The 19,171-nt window shown below is 39.8% G+C and overlaps 1 protein-coding gene across 4 annotated transcripts in view; it reads left to right on the forward strand.

Moving 5' to 3' along the window:
* The window catches only part of MEIOB (meiosis specific with OB-fold), a 31,828-nt gene extending 14,988 nt beyond the window's left edge, over nucleotides 1–16,840 (forward strand). For 2 of the 4 annotated variants that reach the window (XM_082643842.1, XM_082643843.1), the window contains exons 6-14: nucleotides 1,346–1,541; nucleotides 3,667–3,767; nucleotides 4,681–4,733; nucleotides 4,821–4,916; nucleotides 8,916–9,017; nucleotides 10,723–10,876; nucleotides 12,648–12,831; nucleotides 13,545–13,631; nucleotides 16,453–16,840. In XM_082643842.1, the coding sequence (XP_082499968.1) occupies nucleotides 1,346–1,541; nucleotides 3,667–3,767; nucleotides 4,681–4,733; nucleotides 4,821–4,916; nucleotides 8,916–9,017; nucleotides 10,723–10,876; nucleotides 12,648–12,831; nucleotides 13,545–13,631; nucleotides 16,453–16,563 (1,084 nt within the window). In that variant the 3' untranslated portion in view covers nucleotides 16,564–16,840. Of the gene's footprint in view, nucleotides 1–1,345; nucleotides 1,542–3,666; nucleotides 3,768–4,680; nucleotides 4,734–4,820; nucleotides 4,917–8,915; nucleotides 9,018–10,722; nucleotides 10,877–12,647; nucleotides 12,832–13,544; nucleotides 13,632–16,452 lie in introns of those variants that run through there. The other 2 variants (XM_082643845.1, XM_082643844.1) reach the window with 2 other exon arrangements.
* Nucleotides 16,841–19,171: the final 2,331 nt, after the last annotated feature.

The following is a 19,171-nucleotide window of genomic DNA, read 5'->3' on the forward strand; positions in this document are numbered from 1 at the left end:
ATGAACATCCTGGGCTCATTCTGCACTAACAGCATTGCGTGTTCACTTCCCTCTGCAAAGAACTATCTTATTTGCTCTTCTCACTGAAGTGTCAGTTTAAATGTCACCTCCTTAGATCTTCCCCCACCTACTCTGTCTGTAGTAGCCCTTCCAGTCTGCATTACTAGGACTTCGTCCTATACACAGGGTATGTGTACCATCATAACCCTGATCACGATCTGGGATTATTTGATTAATTGTTCTTATCTGTCTCCCTCTCACGCATGTAAACTCCGTGAGATCATAGGTCTTGTGTGTCTTCCTCACCACTGTACCCCCTGTGCCTAGACTAAGGTCTGGCACATAATAGGCTCTCAGTAAGTGTTTATGGAATGAACACATGAATGGAGGGAGGGAAGAGCATCCTTGGCAGAGGGGACAAACATGAAACCTGGCCTTTTCCAGAACAGTTGATAGTAGTTTAAACCTTATGAAACTGTTGATGTTTGACTACGTTTTTCTCTAAAACGGCAGTTTCATAGCCTAGGAATATGATGTGGCTGGAATATAGGCAGGGGAACAGCAGGAGGAGAAGCTCGAGAGAGAAGCAGAGACACTTCAGACAGCTTTGCTTGTTGTACCAACTTCATGCTTTGGTGATGGCTAGCCCAGAAGATCTTTTGAGCTGGGAGATAATATATTCATATTTGTGGTTTAGGAAGATCACTTTGGCTACCTGAGGAGGACGGACAGTAGAGGAACAAAGCTTAGGAGACAAGCAGTAGTTTGGGTGAGAAGTGATGAGGGAAACACCTAAAGCAGTAGCAGGGGGAGGAGGCGGGGGGCGGGGGAGGCCCTGGATTAGAGGACTAGAAAGAGGCTCCATGGAGGACACTTGGGAGTTGATTGGCTGGAAGGGGAAGAGCACCGCAAGTGTGTAAATATTGTGCATCTGTTCCTACAGAGCACCACAGAGGTAAGGGAAGCACAGAGGCAGGGCAGTCAGTGTCATAGAGGTGGAAATCACCCTCCCCCCCACACACAATGTTTTAGAGTGCTTTTACACCTTTTTTTTTTTACAGAGAAAGAAACTGAAACTCAGTATTGTGCAAGATCAGACTATTAGTGTGCTTAAAACTCAGACACAGTTGGTCTTTAAAACATTTTCTTAATGAAAATACATTTTAGACAAAAAATATTTTAAAAAGCTTTTCAGTGTTTCTAAGAGTGAAAAGTATAAATCTTCTTAATATAATTTTTAAAATATAGTTTAAGTTACAACCAAAGTTTAACTGTGAACTTTGAAGTATTTTTCTATTAGAAAATCATTTGATATTAACTTTTGTTGTGTGTTTTTACAATTTAGCGATTATAAACTGTTGCTCAGTGAGAATCACTCAATGGTAACAGTTTGTTCCAGTTATGAAGTGGATGCCAAGCTACTTTCTTTGATATACTTACCTGTTAAAGAGTCTTGTGATTATTATTCATTGGGTGACATTGTTGCAAACGGACACAGTCTTGATGGGAGAATTATTAATGTCCTTGCAGCTGTGAGGTCGGTAAGTTAAAACCCCAACGAAGCCAAGTTCAATTTGGTGGGGGGAATTCTATCATTTTATTTGTGTTTGGAAAGTAATAATCAACTGGAGTAAAATTTCCTCTGTATCTTGATCCATCTTCCATTGAATTTAGAAAATAACACTTCTCATTAAAGGGAAAGCAGCATTTTACCTGTGAATGAGTAGCAAAATAAAATTGTATTTGAATGTTAAATGCAGTACACAGTCATAAATGATCCGCTAACTATATGAGAGCTTTTCATACTTGAATTAAACAAAAGGCACAAATAGAAAGGGTAAGTCCATTGACTTTAAGATATCGAGGAAGTTCTTTGAAGGGGCTTAAGTTTAATAAATCAAGGAATCAATTCAGTGCGTGTTCTCAGAGCTGTCCTGAGTTGGGGGAGAGAGCGAGAAACCCACGGTGCTGCAGTAGGGGCCCTGTGAGCTAATGCATAGCATCAGGTGCTGAAAAGCAGGGCAGAACGACACTCCATGGGGTGCCAGGGAATGTCTCACCATCCTTTGCATCCACATCTCCCTCTTACCCAATTATTGCAGCAAGTTTTGAACTCCATTGGACAGACTAGAATCACTTGGCAGGGAGCAAATTTTCACAAAATAAAGTACATAAATAAAGGGGCAAGAACAATTTCTCAATATACAGAATGATGATAATCAGAAGACAAAAAAACGGGAAATAGATTTGGGTACTTATAGTTAATGTTGTAAGTAATTGCTAATTGCGTTTCCATATTAAATGACTGAGTGTCGACTATCCCCATGACAGGCCAACAGAGGCCTGCCTGCGTTGTTCCCCAGCCCAGCCCAGCACAGCACAGCACAGTGCCTGCCACACAGTGAGCACTCAGTATCATTCAAGATGGAGGAATAAACACCCGATATGACAGTCTTGAAAAATGGGAAAAATTCCTTTCTGGGCAACTTACTTAAAGGCAGGATATGATCTCTCAATTTCCCTGAAATTCCATATAATGCCATTATATTATAATGTAGTAAGGATTTTCTAAAACTCAGTATGAATGTAAAACCTGCAACAGCTTTTTCCATGTCCCCCTTCCTGCCTCCACCCCTTGAGTCTGGTACCACCTTTCATAGGATTATATTATTTCTTTTATTTTCATGCCTTTTTTCTCCCATTTTGCTTCCATCCCTCTTACATTTCCTTACTTTACGTTTTTATTTAACCTGTTTTCTTCCTTCTCGCCTCTACTTAGGTCTCTTCACTTTAAAACTCCTTTTCATACAGTTTTCTTGCATGCTGTGATATGGTAGGCCTCTCTCATACTCTGGCTGTCCTTTCCTCTGACTTTCTTTCTAGATGCTCTCTTTTGCAGGCAGCTGTGACTCTTTCTTCAGCTCCTTCCCAAGGAGCTCAGCCCTGACAATAGATGCATGGGTGACAGTGGCATAGGGGGCAGCTGACTGTCCATGCTTGGGCTATTGCTGTGTGGCCATCAGAGGTGCTGCTGTTCCATGTGAGAACTCCCTGAGGGCACAGAAGGGCCCCTGAGTTCACCTCTATCTCCATGATCCTCTTACACCACAGTGTGGACTGAATCAAACGGTATATCAAAGCACATTCCCATGTATCCCTCATTCGATTCTCACCAGCTTGTCCCTAGGAAGGCAGCAAAGGGGGTATCAATATCCATACCTGGGCTAGCAGGACAAGGCCACTGAGGCCCAGAGAGATGAATTCATCCAGTCACATGAACTCCGTGCCAGGCCCTGCGCTAAGCCATGGGGATAGATAGATATTGAAAATGTACTTTCTACCCTCACTGAGTCCACATAGATGCCACCCAGGGACTTGTCATGGAGCATTTGTTCTGACATGTTGAAAAGATCCCACAGTCTTGACTTAAAGCACACATATCTGTATCTCTCTTCAATCAAAGTGTGTGACTTACAACTTAAATACACCTAGTTCAGAGATAAAAGATGCTGTTAGATCATCAAATATATATTAGTGATTCTAGCTATTTTGATATTTCTAATTTGTTGTTTAAAAAGTAAACATTTGAGTATTTCCATCAACAAATATTTAAGTACCTCTACAACTCTAGGTGAAGAAAAATAATGATTTTCTTCAATTTCTAAGGTTGGAGAGCCAAAATACTTTACAACTTCAGACCGAAGAAAAGGCCAGAGGTGTGAAGTTAAACTCTATGATGAAACAGAGCCTTCTTTTGCAATGTTATGGTAACTTCCCACATCTGTTCCAAACTGTGAAATCTGTGCTATTATCACCAAGTCAGACATTTTAATTTCATCAGGAGATGATGGATTTCATATCAGGAGAGGAGTAATAATATAGAAATGATATTTAAAAAATAAACCTTTCTCTTGTATGTTGAGTCATTACAGTCTATGATTACCTTAAAATGAGATCTTTAGATGGCATGGGATTTCATAGATGGACTCTACTGTAACTTGTTTATTATTGTACTCTGTTTTGTAACAAATCGTCATTTACTAAGTCTCATTGATAAATAACAAGCCAGACCTTCTCTGATTCCTTGGGTGGTACCCTGGAGCCAAGCCATGGAAAGATGGTAGAAAAGCAAGCATTGTCACAGGCTGGGTTCTGTGGGGCTCCCAGTGTGTCCGATGTGGGGCAGGGCTACATCCTGAAGCATCACAGGATATAACATGGTATTGTTTAGACTCCAGATGCCTGGGTACCAAAGAAAGCACTTAATTTGAAACGGCTTCAACCTATCAAGTCCCCTGAGCAGTTTATCCATGGTGGGGGCCCTCCCTTAATGGCATGAAAGAGTGACTTCAAAATTTTTAAACTTTTGAGTAGTCACTCAGTTCTAACTAGCCTGGAGTGACCTGGGTGATAGGAAAAGAAGGAATTGAAGGAGCAGAAGTTGTTAGAGATGAATGGTGCTGAAAGGAATGATTTTCATAGGTGTTAAATTTTCTGTGAAATAGGCAGTGTAGCCCTGCAAAATGCAGGAGAAGCCAAAATCCTTAACTGTGCCTTGGACCGTATGGGGGATTATTAACCTCATCCATTAAGACATCCTTTTTCTGGTAAATAATGTGGTCACTGCCAGTTTTTTTCTAATGTATTTGATTTTTATCACTTCTTTTTTAACACATGCAGTTGGGATAATGAATCTATTCTACTTGCACAGAGCTGGGTACCACGAGAAACAGGTATCATACTTCAACGATTGTGTTCAGTATTTGTCATTTTTTTATCCCCCTGTGTAATAATTTTAAAATGGCTTTTTTCCCAAACAGTAATATTTGCCTCAGATGTAAGAATAAGTTTTGACAAATTTCGGAACTGCATGACAGCAACTGTAATCTCAAAAACCATTATTACAACTAATCCAGGTAAAAAGCTATCTGAAATTTTTTATCCCTTTGGAAATGACTACATCATGTATTCCAGTATTTGTGCAGTGTGTTTAAGAATGAAGCTTGGATTTCATTTGAATTAAAAGTGAAAAACTGCTTCATATGACTTTGAAAAACTTACAATGAGCTATATCTTTGATATCTTTACAAAAGAAATGTGAAAAACCAGACTTTTTTTTTTTAAATAAATTTATTTATTTATTTTTGGCTGTGTTGGGTCTTCGTTTCTGTGCGAGGGCGTTCTCTAGTTGTGGCAAGCAGGGGCCACTCTTCATCGCGGTGCGTGGGCCTCTCACTGTCGTGGCCTCTCTTGTTGTGGAGCACAGGTTCCAGATGCGCAGGCTCAGTAGTTGTGGCTCACGGGCCCAGTTGCTCCGTGGCATGTGGGATCTTCCCAGACCAGGGCTCGAACCCGTATCCCCTGCATTGGCAGGCAGATTCTCAACCACTGTGCCACCAGGGAAGCCCCAGACTCATTTTTAAAGCATCATCCCTTGTGATGATTTTGAGAGCTCATTGCTATTGATTGGATAACCTAAATTATTGACTATTTAAAAAATAAATTTAATTTTACTACATTCAAGTAACAGCACTAGAGAGTGGAGAACATATATATAGTATCATTAGTTCATAATTGTTAGTGGTTGTTAAAGGGTTTAAAGCTGTTCCAGCATGAAATCAGGGAAGCAGGTTTGGGGAGATGAGGGGTTGGTGCTCTTAAGCATCCTCAGAGTGCTTTGTAGTGCAAATAGAAAGATCAGCCCAACACTGCAGAAGAGTACACAATTCCCAGAAGTGAATAATCCTTCAAAATCTCAAGAAGATATAAATATGGTAGGTATCATTTTAAATATAAGTTCACTCTACTGGTCAATAATGAAGCATTAATAGTGACTGAGAACTATAAAGCAATTTTGTCCTTGACCAAACTTATCAGAATTTTTAAAAGTAAAATTACTATGAGATATGATATAAAATAACAAGACTTTTAAAATATAAGTATGTTGGATCTTGCTCATCTACCACAGGAATGTTGTCTCCTTAAAAGCAGTATCATGGGAGGTGATACGACACTCATTGATTTGTTCTTGTTGAGCTCTCATCTACTGTGCACATGCTGTATGCTGGGCACTGTTCTGGGTCCAGTGACAAAACACAAATATCTCTCCTGCTCACGGAGCTCACGTCCTAGCAGGGGGGAGACAGAGAATGAACATTAAAGATAACACATCCATGAATTATGAAATGCTTGAGAAGTAAAAGAGGAAGAGGGTCAGGAGGGTCTAGAATGCCACGGTGTGTGTAGGGCAGGTTGCTGTTTACATAGGTTGGTCAGGTAGGCCTCACTGGGAGGGCAACATCTGAGCAAAGATGTTGTGAGGCAGTGAGGGGGTTAACCATGGGAAAAGAGCACACCAGGCAGAGGGACCAGCCAGTGCAAAGGCCCTGAGGCCAGTGTGGCTGGATCTGATAGAGCAGGGCAGGAGGAGGAGTGGAGGTCAGAGAAGAAATGGAGGCGATGGAGAAGGACTTACTGATAAAAGAATGCTGGCTTTTACTTTGTAGGAAAGGGGGAGCAGGGCAGTGACATTATCTAAGTTCTAAAAGGATTGCTCTGGCTTCTTTGTTGTAAATTAGTGGGGACACAACCATGGTCAGTTCTTACCACAGGAAAATAATGTCACTCTTCAATTACTTTTTTTTTCTTTTGAGGAGGGTACTATGGTTTCTTATTTTTAATATTTTGTTAATACTAATAGACTATTTTTAGTATATTTAATAACATCAATGATAGAAAATCTTCATCCTCTAAGGTTAAATTTGGTCTGGGAAAATTTCTAAAAGACAGTTGGATTTGTCTGGTGGAAAAGGTTATCAAGCTTGACAGTACTAATCGTATCGAAACCTCAAGACTAAGTTAATAAGACAGATTTGGAGGATGTTGTGCGTTTGGCTCTGAAAACAGATTCAAAGGGGAAATGTCAAAGTGTTTTGAGCAATGCTAACATCATTAGAATAAATGCCTTATTTCTCAAGGAGACAAATATAAAGGAGAATATGTATAATGGTGTGTGAATTTCAATATGTTTATTTAAATCAGTCTTATTTCTAATTTCCTGGGCTACACATGCCACACAGAAGTTAAGAACATCTAAATGGTTTGAGCTTTCATCCTAGCCAGCATGTCCAGGCTTTCTGCCCCGAGAGAGTTCATCAGATGGGGAAGGAAGAATTTCTGTCCCCCCACAGACAGTCTGGGATGACCCTGTTGTCCTTAGAGCTCTTGACAGCAGTGCCTACACCCCACCCTTCCTACCAGCTTCTGTCCCAGGATGCTCATTAATTTACAGATATTTAGTGAATGCCTTTTATTTGCCAACTACTGAGGTCACTTTAACACTTTCTGGAACAAGGAAGTACATGAGTGGATGGGTGCTCAGATGGATGGAAGGATAGTCACTATAATTGAAGTACAGAAACGAAAAGGCAAAACCCTTGTCTGGGATTCCAGTCTAGTTCTGAGAAAGAACCAACAGTGATAAGACTTGTGGTACAACAGGACGAGGAGGAAGAAACCCTGACTCTGTCCAGGGGAGTCAGGGGGTCCAAGCATTGGCAGGACGGTTTGCAGAATGTTGGAGATGGTGAGGGAGGGCTGAAGACAAGCAGGTGTTTAGAGGTTGGGGCTTGGAGTTGAAGGGTGTCAGAGTTAGAGAGCCCTCTTCAAAATCAGATTCGTGCCTTCTGACACATTATCTCACTATTCCTGAGGATACTCATGTCCCAAATTGAGGAGCAAGTTTTTTGTCTTTTTAAGTATTTTATTTATTTATTTGGCTGCTTCGGGTCTTCATTGTGGCATGTGGGGTCTTTAGTTGCAGCACACAAGTTTCTTTCTAGTTGTGGCGCATAGCTCCACAGCACACAAGCTCTCTAGTTGTGGCACACAGACTCTCTAATTGTGGTGCACGGGCTCCAGAGCACACAGGCAGGCTTCTCTCCAGTTGTGTTGTGTGGGCTCTAGAGCACTTGGGCTCAGTAGTTGTGGTGCGTGGGCTTAGTTGCCCCGTGGCATGTGGGATCTTAGTTCCCTGACCCAGGGATTAAACCCACATCCCCTGCATTGGAAGGCGGATTCTTAACCACTGGACCACCAGGGAAGTCCTGAGGAGCAAGGTTTTTTTTTTTTTTTTTTTAATTATAGGAATCTTCTTTAAAATTTATTTATTTATTTATTTATTTTTGTCTGCATTGGGCTTTCTGTAGTTGTGGCTAGCGGGGGGCTACTCTTTGTTGTGGTGCACAGGCTTCTCATTGCGGTGGCTTCTCTTCTTGTGGAGCATGGGCTCTAGGCACATGGGCTTCAGTAGCTGTGGCACGTGGGCTCAGTAGTTGTGGCTCATGGACCCCAGAGAGCAGGCTCAGTAGTTGTGGCACACGGTCTTAGATGCTCTGCGGCATGTGGGATCTTCCCAGACCAGGGATCGAACCCGTGTCCCCTGCATTGGCAGGCAGATTCTTAACCACTGCACCGCCAGGCAAGTCTGGAGCAAGCTTTTTAAACAACCTTAAAAATTTTTTTTTCTGACTAGAAAAGAAATACATACAAAATTCAAAAAATACATAAAAGCATAAAAAGGAAAAGAAAGATCAGCTGTAAATTCACCATCTCATAAGAGATAATCATTTCTTTGGTACATATTCTTCCAGGTAATTTTGCTCATGTTTCTTTTTTAAAATGAAAGGGAATTGTATGACAATGTTTTGTAAGCTGCTCTTTAAACTCATGATATCTGGTGTACATCTCTCTGCGTTAATGGAGCACCCCATCACATTGTTAATGGCTTTGTAATATTGTGTTTGATTGTATCTTATATGTCTTCACTTTTTACTGTTAAAAATAATTTTGGATCATTTACAGTGATTTAAAAAATAATCAGTTTGCTGTTTACTTATTATGCATTTTCAATTAAGATACACCAGAAGCTAACATCCTATTGAATTTTATAAGAGAAAATAAAGAAATGAATCCTCTGGATGATGAAATTGACAGTTATTTGAAAGAATCCACAAATTGTAAGTGACCTTTAAATATTATTTGAATTTTTAAAAGGCCAGAATTTGGGCCTATAAAGTTACTTAGTAAAAGATATTGTATTCTTATTATGTAACTGCTACACTTCCACTTTTTATTTATTTATTTATTTATTTTTGGCTGTGTTGGGTCTTCGTTTCTGTGAGAGGGCTTTCTCCAGTTGTGGTGAGCAGGGGCCACTCTTCATCACGGTGCGCGGGCCTCTTACTGTCGCGGCCTCTCCCGTACCGGAGCACAGGCTCCAGACGCGCAGGCTCAGTAGTTGTGGCTCACGGGCTTAGTTGCTCCACGGCATGTGGGATCTTCCCAGACCAGGGCTCAAACCCGTGTTCGCTGCATTGGCAGGCAGATTCTTAACCACTGCGCCACCCAGGGAAGCCCTATACTTCCACTTTTAAAAAGGTAGTTTAAAACTTTTGGAGGCTTATATAACCTTTTGCCAATCTGATGAGAGCTATGACCCTTTCCCCAGAAAAGTAGCTGTACCCACACATAGAATTTTGCATAAAATGTCATGTGTTCACAGACCCCAGACTGAAGCTTGACTTTAAAAGGGATGCTGGGACTTCCCTGGCAGGCCAGTGGTTAAGACTCCACGCTTCCAAAGCAGGGGGCGTGAGTTCTATCTCTGGTTGGGGAGCTAAGATCCCACATGCCTCGTGGTGTGGCCAAAAAAAAAAAAGGGATGTGGTTTGTTTCCGTCTGTGGCTTATGCTTAGACCCTCAGGAGAATGGAGAAAAGCAGAGGGAAGACTTCAATCATTCCCTGAAGGCATGTTCTTGTAACTTCATCCTAGGAGGTGAAATACTTCCTAATAATTCCTCTCGAGAGAGTAACAATTGAATTAAGCATGAAATAAATTATTCTGCAAGTCACATTAACTTGTGAAAGAATAACTTTGTTACGCTTTCCTGGGGGATATTTAACATGTTTCCTTTCTTTCTTTTTGTTTTTTTTTGTTTTGTTTTGTTCTGTTTTGTTTTTCGGCTGTGTGGCATGGCTTGTGGGGAACTAAGCCACGCGGTGCAGCCAAAAATAAATAAATGAATAAATAAATATAGTCTCTTCACCATTTAAAAAATTGAGTTGACTTGTCTTTTTCTTATTGATTTTTAAGAATCCTTTAGATATTCTGGATATGAATCCTTTATCTCCTTATAGATTGCTAGCATCTCCCACTCTATGGCTTGCCTTTTCATTCTTTTAATGGAATCTTCTGATGATCAGAAATTATTCATTTTAATAAAGACTAATTTCTCATTCTTTTCCTTTTTTGCTTTTATGGCCTTTTTTTTTTTTTTTTTTTTTTTTCTTTTTGCGGTATGCGGGCCTCTCACTGTTGTGGCCTCTCCCGTTGCGGAGCACAGGCTCCGGATGCGCAGGCCCAGCGGCCATGGCTCACGGGCCCAGCCGCTCCGCGGCATATGGGATCCTCCCAGACCGGGGCACGAACCCGTATCCCCTGCATCGGCAGGCGGACTCTCAACCACTGCGCCACCAGGGAGGCCCTTTTATGGCCTTTTATATAATCAGTTTTAATATATCATATATAATAATTTTTCTATTACATAACTTAAGCTACTACGTATTCTCATTTGAGCTTTGTAGCTTTTCTATTTGGATATAATCCTTTGGAGTTCTTAGAATATATTTAGAACTTCCATGACTTTTCTTTTTTTTTTTAGTAAATACAATAGTTGATGTCTATACAGTTGAACAATTAAAGGTAAAAGCTTTGAAGAATGAAGGAAAAGCTGATCCTATCTATGGAATTCTTTATGCTTACATTTCTACACTGAACATTGATGATGAAACTACAAAAGTAGTTCGAAATAGATGGTAAGCAACCAAATTACTTTTAGAAAGTTCGTTCTTGTAAGAAATAAAAACAGTTATTGTTAATAAATTTTAAACTCTATAAAAGTTAAGCTATTTGACGTAATAGTGGTTATGCATTTGAATAGTGGTTATGCATTATGCATAAGTGGTTATGCAATTGACAAACTATTTAGATTCAAAATTATAATTGCCTTTTAAAGCAAAATTTAATTTACTGTGTTTCAGCAATCCTAAAATAGAAAGATATAATAATGTCAAAACTTTTAACTGGGATGAGAAACTATTGTTTTATGACAATTCGAAAATTATTTTGGTGACCACATCCTATAGCAATACAAGTAATAGCATTTTAATAAATTATTTTAACTGTATGAAGAATATGATTTCCAACCTCTCCTAGGTCAAAGTTAGTATCTACTTGCATAGAAAAGTAAACCCAAGTAGATTTAATAATCTTAGCCAAAAAATGCTTGGCAAGAAAATTCTAAGAAAAAAAAAATTCTAAAATGTTATTGTGAAAGCCTCCCTATGGATTTATAATTGACATTTTTATTGACATAGTTCTAGATTCACATGGCGCTGCAAGAAATAATATATAAACTGTACACTTTGTCCAGTTTCCCCCAATGGTAACATTTTGCAAAACTGTAGTATCACATCATAGACAGTAATGACATTAATTAAATCCACTGATCTTATTCAGATTTCCCCAGATTAATATGCATCGTGTGTGTGTGTGTGTGTGTGTGAAATTTCATATAGTTTTATCATGTATGAAATGATAAACCACCACAATCAAGAAATTGACCTATGGATTTTTAAAACATTGTATGATTTGGTGTTAAAGTTGAAAAAAACGAATGTAGAGGCTGTTGTGTAAGGCAGGTATTTATTTTTTGAAAAATATTTTTCAAAAATTAAAAGAAATGTTATTGTCTCCCTTATTTTTCCTACATCTTTAACATTGATATCTGAGGAAAAGTATCTAAAATTTAATTCAAAAGTGATCTGTGGCTTACAAGAAACCAGTATCTTCAGATCATTCCCTCTGCTTGAGAAATTTGAATGTCTTCCTGTTCAAACTGGCAAAGTAATGACTGCTTCAAAAATACAGAAGAGCATGGAGTTACCCCTTAAAGAGAGGGGAATGTGTCACTAGCAGTGCCAGCAGCACTGAGAGTGTGAACGTCCCCAACCCTCAGGTTATTCTGTGGATGTACAGGGGACTTAGTACAGGACCAAGTGAGCATTCATGGAACCCAGGCTTTCTAGGCACAAGACAGGATTCCTGCCCTCAAACTCTGAGGCAGGAGATAAACAAACATACCTGCAATAACATGGAATAGGATGTGATAGGGTGTAAGTCCGTGCTGAAGTGTAAGTTGTGCAGCTGTTCAGAGAAGGGAGGGGGTGGGGCTGGGGTGCAAGTGAGGAAGGCCCCAGTGGGGGAGTGATCCTGGGCAAGAACCCCAGCATGGGGGAAGGTAGGAGGCAGAACTGTGAGAGGACTGGCTTGTCCCAGTTTCTGAAGCAGGAATACTGAAAATGAGGTTGACTGCATAGAAAGCATGTTGTATTGCTGTGCATTGTTCCTTGTTATTTTGTAGGTCTGCTTTGTACCCTGCTCAGTGCTGAGCACTCTGTAATTACTTACTCTGTAAATATTCCAGGTGCTGACTTAGGCTAAAAGTCTAAGTGATAATTCTTCTGCTAGAGATCAGATTTGTCACTTAGGGCCTTCACATTCTATCTTGTCTTTGTTTCTTTTCAGTTCAGGCTGTGGTTACGTTGTAAATGAAGCATCCAGCACCTGTACAACTTGCAACAAAGATTCTTCAGAATTTAAATCAGTTTTTAGCAGCTTCTATATGCTAATTGATCTTACTGATCACACAGGTACCCTCCATTCCTGTAGTCTCACAGGAAGTGTTGCTGAGGAGACTTTGGGCTTCACGGTAAATAATAAAAAGGAAAAGATGTTTAGAAATACTTCCAAATTGAATTTGCTCCCCCAAACATATAGGTTATTTTGGTGAACATTTGATAGAAATTAATTCATTAATAAAGAGGTCTGGGAAAAATCAATCTTGACTTAAACACACATTGTTTTAATGAACAAATAATTACATTTGCATATTAAAATCCTAGCTAACATTAACTGTTAGGAATAACAAGAGAGGTCCTTGGTGACAGTGGAGAATAAACATGACATTTTATATAGTCACATAACAATGGGCAAAACAACACCTTGGAGACACTGAGCAGGGTCCTCTGTGAGGAGGGTTTGGCAGTATTTCACCTACCCAGGTGTATAAGGTCAGCCACGAACTCTTCCTCAGTCTGCCCCATAGCACAGCAGGAGAGATTAGCTTGTGTGCTTGATGTTAGGTTTGATGTTTTTTAGTGTTAGAACCCACTCATGAAGTTTACCATTAAGCCTCAGTGGTTTCCACTTTGTTAAGGGGGGCTTTCTGTGCCGAGCCACCTGGCTGGCTTCAGACATTCAGTTTAGAGCCTTTCTATCTAGCCTTATCTCCTCCATCAAGAGAATTGACCTGTAATTACTATGGATAAATTCCATTTCCAGTGAGCAAATTTGTTTTACATTATTGTCAAGATGAGTTATCTATATATTCTTTGGAAATATTTGTTTAATTTTTTTATCCAGGTAAATGAGTTTCTTGCAATGACGGATGAAGAGAAAACAGCATTAAAGTGGCAGTTTCTTTTGGAAAGAAGCAAAATTTATTTAAAAGTTAGTGCATTTTATAGTACTATATTATTCTTTTTTAAAAAATATTTATTTATTTATTTGGTTGCGCTGGGTTTTAATTGTGGCAGGCAGGCTCCTTAGTTGTGGCGTGCGAACTCTTAGTTGTGGCATGCATGTGAGATCTAGTTCCCTGACCAGGGATTGAACCTGGGCCCCCTGCACTGGGAGTGCGAGCTCTTAACAACTGTGCCACCAGGGAAGTCCCAGTACTGTTATTCTATATGTTCAAGCAATAAGAAAATCCTGGAGTATGACATAATAAATTAGGGAATTTGTTATTTTTTAAATAAATTTATTTATTTTTATTTATTTTTGGCTGCATTGGGTCTTCGTTGCTGTGTGCAGGCTTTCTCTATTTGCAGCGAGCGGGGGCTACTCTTTGTTGCAGTGCACGGGCTTCTCATTGCGGTGGCTTCTCTTGTTGCAGAGCACGGGGTCTAGGCGTGCGGGCTTCGGTAGTTGTGGCACGTGGGCTCAGTAGTTGTGGCGCACGGGCTTAGTTGCTCCACGGCATGTGGGATCCTTCCGGACGAGGGCTCGAACCCATGTCCCCTGCACTGTCAGGCAGATTCTTAACCACTGCGCCACCAGGGAAGCTCAGGAACTTGTTATTTTTAATAATGCCCAGTTCTCAGATGTGCAGAAGGATTTGGCTACCATAGAAATAGTGGAAGTAATCAGCTTTTTTCATATAGTATAAAGAAGTTACAAATGATATAAAATAAAAAGACCAACAAAGAAAATATTAACTCCGTTAATGTTAGCTCCAAGGCTAGGAACGGGGCTTTAGAGTCAAAGCTGGGTCCCCCCTGCCCCCATGTACGATGCTCCTCACTTCAGTGAGCAGTATTCAATAGCAAGTTAAATGCTGCGGTGAGACAGACTTGGGTTTGACTCCCAGTCCCACCATTCCTCAGCCTATGTGACCCTGGGGAGGTTAATTAACTTCTCTAAGCCTCTAAAATTCTGTGCTCCTACAACTCTGATCAGAGCAGACTCCCGCAGCAGTAGCAACACTTCAGTGTTGGAAGGCCACAGAACCTTAGTGTTAAAAGTGTAAAATGGGCAGTGGGACAAACTCCCCTTGTTTTGCAAATGAGGAAAATAGGACCAAGAAATGTTGCTTCTTGCCCCAGGTCACAGGTGAGATAGGGCTACAGTCTACAATATTTCAGATGTTTCCTCTTTTACACTCTTAAAATTTTTTGAGCTCTTAAGTGAGTTATATCTGTCAACATTTATTGTACTAGAACTTAACACTGAGAAAAATTTTAAATGTATTCATGAGCACACATTCTTTTAGCAGTTAGAACAATGATATCATCTCATGTCATGTAGCCTCTCGAAAACTACAGTGCACTCTGGTGAAAGAATGAGAGTAAGAAAGGCAAAGAGCATTTTCGTATTATTATGAAGATAGCTTTGATCTCATGGATACCCTGAAAGAGTCTTTGAGAACACTGGGTCTGCTCCATCTCAGCCTCATAAGCAGGTTTTCCCATTTTCCTGTGGCTTCCTTTCCTTGCAGCCTCAAGCATATCTGAATAGATTGCAGACATGGAGTCACCAATGGCCTCAACAGTATTTCTGGGACCTCAGTTTGAGGCCTCTTCATTACTAGGCCAAAGGGGGAAAATTACAGTAATATACCGCATCTCTTCCACCATTTGCATGAATCCACCTAAATACTGTACTGTCTATTCCCAAAGCAGCATATACTCAGATCCTTGTCCAACTTTGTGGTTTCCCTCCAAACAGGAGGTACTAGTTGCTCTGAGTTTGATCAATTTAAATCCATAGTAACTTATTTATAGTTTCCCAAACTTGATTCAAATATAGCAACAAATTGCTCTCGAGTAAATGGATATTGTACGTTTCCAAAGAATATGTTAAAAAGATATTTGTCAGATTTAACGAAGATTTCAAGCAGGTAGTGATTATATCACAAAATGTAATAAAGATTGTGAGCCTCAAATACAATTTCAATTGTTATAAATCAGTTAAAACAGAACATGTAATTTAAAAAATAAGAATTTACATTGCTCTGCTAATAAGATAAAAACAAAGGATTTCCATATAGGACATTTTGTATATTTATCATATTTCAATTAAAAATAATGGCTACTTAAAGTGGTTCATTTGGAGGGATTTCAAAGTGAGTTATTCATTTCAATGTTTTAAAACACATAGTGATATTAGTATCATAGATCCTTGTAAGATCTGATATTAGTGTTAGAGAATAATTTTCAAAAAGGTTAAATTGACTCATACAAAATAAAATGAATACATGTCAAAGATTTAATTCAATTCATTAATTAATGAAGGAAATTAAAATGCCTAGCTGATGTGTCCTTCCACTCTATACTAAATAAAATGTTGGTGAGAGTGCTTTGTAAATTGTAAAAAGTGAGACATCATTATTAATCAACTGCATCATGATATCGTTGTGCTCTAACAGGTCACGTTACTGCTGCAGGTTCACACTTGTCACAATTGGTTGTTTGAACACACTTTAAGCCCTTTTTTCTACATGTTGGATTTGAAATCCCAACTTTCCTACCTGAGAAAAAGGTCATGAAAAATTGATGTGGATTTTTAAAAAATCACTGTCAGAAGCCAGATCTATAATTTTTCTCCCAACTCTGCCTGAGACTGGAACTCTTTCCATTGTCTTACAGCTTTAATTGAAGTTTTTGTTCATATCTGTAAAGAAAACTCAGTGCTGTTCTCTATTTGTGGTTGTTGGTTTTCAGCGTTGTATACCAGGTGATTTTAGAAACTAACTCTCTTTTTCTCCCTGCAGTTTTTTTTATCTCATAGAGCAAGGGGTGGACTGAGAGTGAGCGTGCTCTCCTGTAAGCTCGCAGATCCTATGGAGGCAAGTAGGAACTTGTCTGGACAAGGAAATATTTAAAAACCAGACGTCATTTTAAATTCTGGAAAAGAATATGAGTTTTAACCGCCTTTAAAGTGGAAAATGAGTTTGAAAGTTACAGATAAAATTGTATTTTGTTCAAATGTGGTGAGAATGTTTCTGTAAATTGTTATTGTGTTTCCCCCTGGAGTCGGTTAAGAGTAAATCCTAAAATCTCCCTCTTATTCATTTCTTAAAAGGCCTTTTCTACTGGCTTTGCCCTCTCTCTTCCCAAGTTGGAAAATGTTTGCATGAATTAATAAACAAGTTTAATCTTTCCCACAGATATGAATGATTTCTTAAGCCCATTTTCTCTTTGTCTTGTTTGTCTGGAGAAAGATCAGAACCTATAAAAACAACGTGGCCATGGCTCAGACTACTTTGCTGGAGCTGATGGGCACGGACGACCGGTTCTCCCAGTGCCGGGTGGGGACGGCAGAAGTCCATGGGTGATGCTGTGCAACTGTTTTGATCACTGTAGAGCTTTTCTAGTAGGTTGCTTTCTCTGATGACACATCAGAGCTACCCAGTGCTTGTGAAGGCTTGCTGACTTAGGCTTGACATTTGTGAGTCTGAATCAACTCGGGGGAGACCAGCTTCAGAAGTTTCACAAGCGGTGGCGAGTCTTAGGAACTTGAAAGGGTGGGCGACCTGCTCTGCTTTGACAGGCGACGGCCCCTCCACTTCAGCTGCCTTTGCAGCAGCCCCCGAGTGCTCTGCTCAGCTCCACACCATCTCCGGTCACTGGTCACTTGCTTCAGGGCAAAGACCCACCACTGTGGTCAGTGTTGATCCACAGTGTGGGAGGTTTGTCCAGCGTAATTTGGGTCTGGCACTTCAAAGGCTACACTTCACCCACCACAGGAATGAAAAAAAGAAAAAGTAAGTGAACAAAATTCTTTTATAAAGCTGGTGTTGGGAGATAAACTTGTCAGTAATGTTTTCTCTGGCTTTAACCATATGCAGCCATGGGGGAGGGATATGAGTTGACACTTAGTGTGTCTAAATTGTGGTAATAAATGAAGTAATGAAGATCTTGACCATAGTTGTGCAAATATCAAGTGTACCTGATGAAGGGCTTCCTTCCTTTCTCCCTCGGGGAGGGGATAGGTGTGTTAATCAGGGTGAATTGTGAAGGTGGACAGGGAAGGAAGGAAGGAAGGAAGGAAGGAGAGTGGTGCAGGGACAAGGATGCCTTGCCCAGATAGTGTGTCCGGCGCTGCTGTGCCAGGCCTCCTGGGGCTCTGACCTCTAGCAGCAGGTCTCAAAGTGCCAACACCTGGTACTTTGGGTGCCAGAACCAGCTGTCTGGGCTCCTATAGTCCATGGCCCTCAGCTGCTCTGGCTGTTTCACCACTAGCCTCAACTGCATAATACAGGTGCAAAATACCAGCATTCTCAAAGTAGGTGCATATGCAGTACTCAGTGTTCCCTAACCAAGACCTGTGAAGGCCTAGTGGGCAGCAGAGGGCTCTGCATGACTTCCTCACTGCTACCATGGTGACCTCTCAGTCTGCTGGCATTTAACTAAGGAGACCCCATGCCTGTCACTAGAGGGACATCACAGTTGCTTATTTCATCTGATGAAACTGGAATCTACAGGGCTAGCTGTCATTCCACACTGAATCAGAGGGGCTTCACAGAGCTTACTTAACTTACACATTCACAGAATGAAGATTACAAACTGGTCAGTATCTAAAATTTGGCTGTAGATTAGCCAGAATGCAGGTACTTGAAGTATCAATGAAAGAAAGAAGCATTCTGCCCCAGCAACACAAAATCTACAACTTCCTGTCCAGGATCTCTGTTTCTCTGCTACTCTTCAGAAGCTGCTTTTCCTGGTCCTAGTGACTTCTGATCTACATGTTTTATATTGCTTTATATAAATAGTTTGGTGACTATATAATTTTTCCTAATCTTCTATTAGTGGTTTATTTAAATACAGTTTTCCTTTCCTAATTCTGCTTTGGTGAGGGTTTGTATTGTTGTGGTTCAATACTCTGTACGTGGCAGAAACACAATACATATATTTATCCACCTATTACTCATCTTGAGGAACCCTGGAGTTGTTTTTGCTTTTTAAATATTTTTTATCGTAAAGTTTTATGTGTTTATTGTAGAAAAATTAGAGAAAATGATTAAAAAAAAGGAAAAGGAAAGAAAAGAAAACCCATAATCTCCCATCCCAATTTTTTAAACTGGTAGGAAATATATTCTTTTCTTATAAATGTGTTTTTGTTTTGGTTTTTTATTGTGGTAAAATATACATCACATAAAATTTACTATTTTGACCATTTTTAAGTGTACAGTTGAGTGGCATTAAGTACATTCACAATTTTGTGTAAACATCACCACTATCCATTTCCAGAAATTTTTAATCATCACAAATTGAAATTCTCTACTCATTAAGACAATAACTCCGCATTTCCCCCTCCCCCAGTTTCTGATAACCTCTAATCTACTTGGTCTCTATGAGTTTGGCTCTTCTTGGTACCTGATAATACATGGAATCATACAATATTTGTCCTTTTGTGTCTAGCTTATTTTTCTGAGCATAATGTTTTCAAGGTTCATCCATGTTATAACGTATCAGAATTTCATTCCTTTT

This window comes from Mesoplodon mirus (genome assembly GCF_964341445.2).
Source record: "Mesoplodon mirus genome assembly, chromosome: 15".
Lineage (NCBI taxonomy): Eukaryota > Metazoa > Chordata > Mammalia > Artiodactyla > Ziphiidae > Mesoplodon > Mesoplodon mirus.